Below are 8,576 nucleotides of genomic sequence, written 5' to 3' on the forward strand. Positions count from 1 at the left end.
ATTTGCATTTGTGTTGCGGGATTTGCATTTGTGTTGTGGGATTTGTATTTGTGGTGAGCCTTCTGCGCCACCGTAGTACTATGATGCCACTGAATGAGGGTAAGATTCGGCTAGTAACAAAAATTGGGGTTCAAAATGCACCACCACGGGGCGTCACGTCACTTACGGCTTATTACATCACTTTCCCGTCACCATGGCACCACGTCACTTACGGTTTATTGCTTCACTTTTTGCCACCATGGCACCACGTCACTTCCGGTTTATTACGTCACTTTCCCGCCACCATGGCGCCACGTACGTCACTTCCGGTTTATTACGTCACTTTCCCGCCACCATGGCGCCACGTCACTTCCGGTCTATTACGTCACTTTCCCGCCACCATGTCGCCACGTCACTTCCGGTCTATGACGTCACTTTCTCGACACTAGCCGCCAGGGGGCGCCACGCCACTTCCGGCCTATGCCGTCATTTCCGGGGGCACGTCACTTCCTGTCTATGACGTCACGTCACGTGGGCGTGGTCACGTGACGTCTCTAAACCAATCAGAAGCCTCCCTCAGGCTCCGGGGACACGGATCGCTACTACTCACAGCCAACCGCTGGCCACTGGCTCCGACGAAGTAATGGTCAGCATGTAGTTGGTCCAGATGTCATATGCAAGGATCGCGGAAATCTATAGTTAACTGTTCTAAAACCGGTCAGGGATCATTCAGTTCAGCTTTTAGCGAGTTAATCTAACAAGCTGCATTCGGGTCAATGCGAATTCAGACTTGATGGACAATTTCGCGAGTGGTTAATTTCACGGTCGGTGAATTATGAATTATTCGGTATTATTCGGTATGCATTGTTCGCGTGTTATTTTCGCGGTCGGGAACACGTTCGCGAAATTCGCGAAAATTAAACCACCGCGAAATATACAGCTTATACAGTATGTAGACCAAGAACAAAAGTGGACATAGCGTTGATCCTTGTGGAACATCGCATGTCACTTAAAGAATAGTTGAGCGAATGCCCCCGATTGCAGTTTATTATATCGTGTTAGTAAGATATGGTTTTTAAACATTTCTAGAGATGATCCCCTTACTGCGTAGTGTTTGTCTAAATTCTAAAAGTATGTCAGGCCGCTCAGTATCAAATGCCTTTAAAACATCAAGCAATATCACACAATGAATTTTGCCAGCACCTAGAGATTCAAGAAGATTGTCGTGGATTTTAGAAATTGCCAAGACAGTAGAATGATTTTTACTAAACCCAAACTGATTTGGTGAAAGTACATTTGCCAAGAGAAGTCGACCTTGTGCAACACAGTAGCCATGTGGTTAAGAATAAAATGTAACGATTTTCTTTTTCCATACATTAGTCATTATGATTATATATAGTTTTACTCATCAACTCTGCGATCAGGGGCTATATTAACTAAAACTAAGTAACCAAAAACATACCCATGTAAACCAAGAAACATCCGAGAGAGCAGATAGCGAAGACAGATCTAGACTTCAAACAGCGGTGCAATCCGGCGAGAGCGCGATAGTGCGGTGCCATCGTGTTCCACAGCAGTTTCTAGTGCACAGCTAGCGGCTGGCCACTGGCTCCGACGAAGTAATGGTAAGCATGTAGTTGGTCAAGATGTCATTATGTGCAAGGATCGCGGAAATCGTGGACATCGCGTTATCTGTTCTATAACCGGTCAGGGATCATTCAGTTCAGCTTTTAGCGAGTTAATCTGCTAGCTCGATCACAATTAAGCTGCGTTCGGGTCAATGCCGCACTGGTAATTTGAACGTCATTCGTAGGCTTTTTTTTCTCAGCTTTGTTCGCTTTGCCATGTTCCTGCTCGATTAGTTCAGAAAGCAGTAGCGGGAGTAGGAACTAACAGATTATCATGAAAATACTATGGACGTGTGTGCGCGCGCACACGCGCTATAGAAATAGAAAGAAAAAACGATAGAATCAGGGGTTAATAATAACAAAATTTGTCATTATAAGCCCTGTTACAACCGTAATGTCACAACGACGCATAATGTCACAGCGACGCATAATAGCACAACTTTTCTCACGCATAACGTCACAGCATTTGACGCATAATGTCACAACATATTTCTCACGCATAATGTCACAACATATTTCTCACGCATAATGTCACAACAGCTTAACGCATAATGTCACAACATCTTTCAGTGATTTTTGGCTCACGACCCAGGTGGGATTAAGATGTTCTCTCGGCAACTCGGGGACAGCCCATTGGTCATAGTTTACATAGCCCATCCTCAAGCTCATTAGGTAAAACTAGGGTTAAGATGTTTTTCTAAAGTTTACGCTTTGTGAAATGTTAGTCTCCATTCAAAGACGTTGTAATGTTAAGCATAAACCATAATATAAAGTTACAAATTTATAAACATCTTGTATGGAGATGAATATTACATCAAGCTAAAATTGGCAACGTCCTGAATGCAGATTAATATAACATTGAGTTACACATTTCTTAACATCTTAATCCAAAACAAAAATTACATCAAGCTAAAGTTATAACAGGAGAATGGAGACTAACACATCAGGTGCCAGGTTAAAAGATATGAACATCTTGGACCGAGACGAAACTTTCATCAAGCTAAAGTTATAAACGTCTTGAATGGAGACTAACAACATAAAGTTATAAATTTATAAGCAACTTGAACGGAGGTTAATATTACATCAAGTTACTAATTTATAAGCATCTTGAATGGAGATTAATATTACATAAAGTTCCTAATTTATAAGCATCTTGAACGGAGACAACATTACATCAAGCTAAAATCAGAAACGTCTGGAATGGAGACTAACATTTCACAAAGCGTAAACTTTAGAAATATCTTAACCCGAGTTTAACCAATGAGCTTGAGGAAGACGGGTTGTGTATGACCAATGGGCTGTCCCCGAGTTGCCGAGAGAAAATCTTAATCCCAACTGGGTCGTAAACCAAAAATCACCGAAAGATGTTGTGACATTATGCGTCAAAAGCTGTGACGTTATGCGTGAGAAAAGTTGTGACATTATGCGTTGGTTGTGACATTATGCGTTGGAAGGTTAACGCATAATGTCACAATTTTGTGCCATTATGCGTCGCTGTGACATTATGCGTCGTTGTGACATTACCGGTTGTAACAAACCCTGATAAAGCGTGAGAGAGAAAGAGAGAAAGAGAGAAAGAGAGAGAGAGAGAGAGAGAGAGAGAGAGAGAGAGAGAGAGAGAGAAAAAGAGAGAGAGAGAGGAGAGAGCAGAGAAGAGAGAGAGAGAGAGAGAGAGTTTGTGTGTCTGTATGTATTGGTGTTCGGGTGCGTGCGTGTATGTGTGGGATATATAAATAATATTCTATAAGCATATGTTATGTATAATAACCACGTTTACGAGGAAGCTAAACATTTCGTCATTGAAAGGAGCCTGCTCAGTCGTCATCCGCACGTTCCGTACCTCGCAAAACTGTTAAATATAACAGTAGAATGGTCATCGCGCTACTGTTCATTAAACTTGCCGGTTCTCTAGCCGTCTACTATGTTCTATTATAAAATAAAGAAATGAATGTCTTCAAGATATCTTGTAATTTTTTAAGTCGAGGTAAGGTACATCAGTTGTACAGAAATATCAAAAGAAAAACCTCCATACAGTGAACTGTGCAATGTATATACAGCAAATTCACATTTGCATTGCAGGCAAAACAAGAAAAAACCAAAAATTAAGTAGACTTTCAGGTTCCTCATAGCAATGAAATTAATATAATGGGGTAGAGATGTTGCGTAGTAAACCAGGAGTTTCATAATTCATAACGTATAATTCATAACGTATTGCATCCGCATACACATAAACAAAAATGTGCATAACTTGACTTCCATTGAAAGGTTAAGGATACTCTCAACCTTTTGCACGGGTATTGCTCTAATAAAGATTAAACGTTTATGGACGAATGAATCGAATCAATCACATTGTTTATATTTATAGAAGATATATGATCTCTATCTCAAGGCAAAAAATCTTCATCGAAATTTCCAGTCACTTAATATGTTACCACAAAAATTTGGATTTTTATGTAAAAAAGGACTTTTGGATATTTCTCACTTACCAGAGCAGTGTGAGTTGATACAAATATTTCACGCTCATCAGTTAAGCACAACATGTACGGCAAAAATCGCGCATCAGGATTTTCTTTAGGTTTCATATTTACCGAGAAAATTAATAATAAACTGGCTCAAAATTCATCGGCACGTTTGAATTTTATAAATTTTGCGAAATAAAGAGACATAACTGAATAAAATGACGGCACTCCCATATACAATCCCTGACAGGTTTTTTTACCAGGCAATATGTTATCATTAAAAACGAACGTAAAATTAAATATTAATCCGATTGTAATCACAGAGAAAATTCCATTTAACATGCGACTACTAAAGTCAGAATTGAAACGGAAAACTCAGACGTTTTCTGACGAACACCGCCGCGCTGCACCTACATGTTACGCCGGGCAACAAAACGCTCTGACAAGCTTCGACATGTACCGCTTATATGGAGAAATGACATGTACGACAACGGGCTGCACAGAGTGTTTAGCACACATCGCATTAAAGTATGAAAATGAAAAATTACGGGTAATTTTTTTTTCTAAAACATTGAAGAGTATCCTTAAAGATAATCTGATGTAAACACAGAGACTCAGCAATTTGTTTCAGTATCTCCGGCATAAAATTCAGGGGCGTCAACACTGTGACAGTGTGAGTCCAGATGCTCTGAAGTGAGCGTACCATACGCATGAATGAGAATAGGTTTTGGGCTACAGAAATCTGCCTGAATACCACATAAATGACGTCCTGCATACGCCACCTGGATTGGTCCGCTAAATTTGTAACGGGAGTGTTCTCTGTTATTCGAAGACAGAGGAATGTCGTTAAAATCCAGGAGAGAAATGCACGTATTAACTCGTTTTAATATTCAGCCTGCGCTGTATAGAAATACTATGGGTGAACTAGCTATAAATAGTCGTATTCGCCTGTAGACAGGAATAGCATAGAAGCTCTTACAATATTTCTGTAGTAAAGTACTATTTTGCGTGTTGCAATGGCGTTGATTTGAATTCGACCATATGCGCCAATAATGCCCTTGTATCGTTGTGTTTTCTTCTAGAAAGCTGTTGTTCACCCATACATTGCGTAGTAAAACACACGTGAATAGCCACTAGCAGCACATCCTTCGGATAGCTCACTGCGCTGTCTTGGGTCTACTATTTTGCACTGGCCGTGGAAATATCTGCGAGACGGCGCAATCAGGTTGGGAGTTTCTCGGCAACATGCGACCACACACCGTCCGGCGATATCTTCCAACCATCCAACTTAACCTGCACTCGCAGCAAGCGCCTTCACGCAGCGTATGTGTAGTGGATGACTTACAACTCGATGAAGCGACGAAGCGCGTACTTCCAGTGCGTTACATTGGACCGGAACGTCTGTTTCTTCGTACCATATATGGTTCGACACGCCATTACAGGTAATAATGTCCTCGATGTCAGCTGAGAAGCGCAGGCGCATGTCCGTCCAGAGAGGAGGTATTCTGAGGAAGAGTTCTCTCCACGCGTCTGATCAGCATTCACATCGCCCTTGCTATGCAGGCATATAGACTTCGATCGCTGCGGTAGTCCATACACAGCAGCAGCCTGCCCGCTCGGTCTGCTGCTCCTACGAACCTAAAGGCAGCTGAATGTGTTGTTCTGCGCCATTTCGTGGCGCTCACCCTAGCTTCATAGTATTCCACAGCCAAATCCTGCGTTATCTCACAGACGCCAGTCAGCGTGCACTACCAAGCGATTTGGGTGTGCAGCCAACGGTAGTTTGCCAGTTGCGTCTTGTTTATGACTTCATCTTATCTTTGGCTATGACGGAAAGTTGCATCCAGCACGGATCTTGCCTTAGAACGTCAGTCCTGCACCAATGTCAGTCTGTAAAGACAAATGAACTGAATCTGTAGTTTAAGTAAAACCCATGGGACAGTGTCCTACGTAATGCGTGTGAGCAGAAAGTATATACCTTTAGCGACTGCAATCATGCAAAACATCGCGACCGCTAAAGTTTCAGTATCCGCGACAAGAAAGGCAGGATCTTCGAGAAACGGTGCGAAAGTCCTTGACGTACAGGCTGACGTTCGATTTCTTAAGACGGTTCGAGCAGTCGTTAGAAAGAACGTGTATCCCCCTTTAAAGAGGGTGTTAACATAGCAGGGAGAGAAGTCGGGGACGCCATGCAGACGGCTCAATGTGTCTAACAAAACTCAACCTTCTTGTCTCACACAAAACCACTTTTGCTGACAGCCAACTGCAATTCGTGTCTGACAACAAAACGTCAATTTTGTTGAAGCACAAATAAATATAATTATAGTCAATCCTTCTGTCGCCACAAAACTCAATGTTTGTGAACACCAAAACCTCATTCTGTCATCCTGTCCCCACAAGAACTCAATTTTGTGAACGACAAAACTCAATTTTTCTGTCATCCTGCCACAAAACTCAATTTTGTAAACACACAAACTCAATTGCTGTCAAATCCTGTTCACAACTCGTATTTTGTTAGCCCAAAATATGGCAGCAGCTATGTAAGAAGGCTAACCATTGTCAGAACTGGGCTGGAGAAATGGGTCACTAAGTAAAGAAACAAGATGGCGACCGTGACACAATTTCTCCAGCCCAGTTTTCTTGAGCAATGTAGCCCTTCTTACATGCGTGTGCCATATTGGGCAACAAAATCGAGTTTTGTGAAGGCAGGATTGACAAGAATGAGTTTTGTGTTTACAAAATTGAGTTTTGTGGGACAGGATTGACAGAATTGAGTTTGTGTTCACAAAATTGAGTTTTGTGGGACAGGATTGACAAATTGACTATTTGTGTTCCACAAAATTGAGTTTTGTCCCATCAACACGATCATTTTGTCAAGTTTATAGGTACGAAAAAATGCCATGTCCTGCAATGGCGCCCCGTAGAGAGGGGGGCAAGGGGAGAGAACGAGTGTGCGGCGACGCGTGACGTACGCGTGTTGGGAAGTCCGAGTTTTGAAGTTGACTATGCATGCGGTGCTGTGGTATCTAGTATCGTAATTATACGCCATGTGTGCATGTAGATTATAACGCGTATTTTTTTTTTTTTTTTTTTTTTTTTTTTTTTATTTTTTTTTTTTTATATATGCAATACGTGACCTCTTTGGATTATGGCTCTGAATTGCTGATTAAGACCGAAGGCGCAATTTTCCATCATTACAATTTCGTCTCGCTTAAAATGTCTCTCGTTAATATTAATACGGTACAGAATGAATCATCGTAGAATTTTTTCTTAGAAGCATCTCAACGGTGGCAAACCTTCTAAGAAGGAGAGGAAGCGAGTTAGTTATTTCATAGGTCGGCAACGGACAAGAGAGTTGACGTGTTTGACAGCAACACTATTATAAGGCGAGCCGGTGCGAGAAGTAAGTGTACAGTGAAATTACGTGTTAATTTTATGATGTGATCGTACAAGATGTTTATCTTTATTTAAACATTTTCATCAGTAGTCCTCCTTCCTTGTCCTGAATTTATTGTGCATTTCTCTTCCAGCATAGCCTAGTCTGTGTGCAACTAACCAACCACGCCTACATAGCAAATAAGCGGTCAAGGATTGTCGTGAGTAAACCGTAGCACAAACAACGCGAAAATTATCTATGCTCTAGCAGTTTTAACCTTGTAAAAGTCCAATAGATTTAATTAATGCTCGTACGTCCAAGCCCTCACTCAAACTCCTGGCAATTGAGCCATTTCGACAGACGTGCATTCCTTGCAGAGACTAAACTGTCCGTGCTGCGGCAGGCAATGGTTTGATTCTCCAGTGTTCCTCCTGAACGGACACGTGCTGCAAATTCTACAGGAAAAAAGTACGAAGTTTAACTTGCGTTATGCGTTCGATATGTTGGTGAGTAATTTCATGCGAGAAATTATGCATTTAATTTTAATAGCGGATTAGAGAAAAAGACGAAGCCTTGATGTGCGTATCTATGGCAATGACAATGATTTTGACAATGATTTTATTTTTTGACCGGCCCCTCTCGGGGCATGGAAGAACTACATAGTTACATAATAAACATAGGAATCAGGTTTGGCAAACATTTGACAAACAATTAAATAAACTGCCAGATTTAACAAATAACTATAGCACCCGGTGTCACCTGACACGATATATACTATACGTACATACTATGGTGCATTTAACCGATACATGTATATATAACTATACTGCTAATCAAACTTTGACATAATAATCTTACACAGAATCTTGAAAGATTCTTTAACTGTTAACACTTTTAACATGAAACAACTGTTGCATTTTAAGAAACACTTGGTCTTTTGGTACCATATTCTTTAACAAAAAGCTACGATCTTCACTGAAAGCTGGGCAAACTAACGCATAATGAATTTATCCATGCATATTACACAGAATACATAATTTTAGTGCTTGGTCAGGTAAATAGCGACCATTTGCTATTAGCAGCTTATATATGATTTCCACAACAATATTTACATAGAGTTATTCTATCTCCTAC

General features: G+C 41.0%; 1 protein-coding gene across 1 annotated transcript in view; it reads right to left on the bottom strand.

The window, feature by feature from the left end:
* The window catches only part of LOC106813637 (protein O-mannose kinase-like), a 20,186-nt gene extending 18,588 nt beyond the window's left edge, over nucleotides 1–1,598 (bottom strand). Inside the window, exon 1 of the mRNA XM_014817828.1 lies at nucleotides 1,442–1,598. Coding sequence (XP_014673314.1) covers nucleotides 1,442–1,541 — 100 coding nt within the window. The 5' untranslated portion in view covers nucleotides 1,542–1,598. The remainder of the gene's footprint in view (nucleotides 1–1,441) is intronic.
* Nucleotides 1,599–8,576: the final 6,978 nt, after the last annotated feature.

Source organism: Priapulus caudatus, unplaced genomic scaffold, assembly GCF_000485595.1.
Source record: "Priapulus caudatus unplaced genomic scaffold, Priapulus_caudatus-5.0.1 Scaffold24, whole genome shotgun sequence".
Taxonomy (NCBI): Eukaryota; Metazoa; Priapulida; class Priapulimorpha; order Priapulimorphida; family Priapulidae; genus Priapulus; species Priapulus caudatus.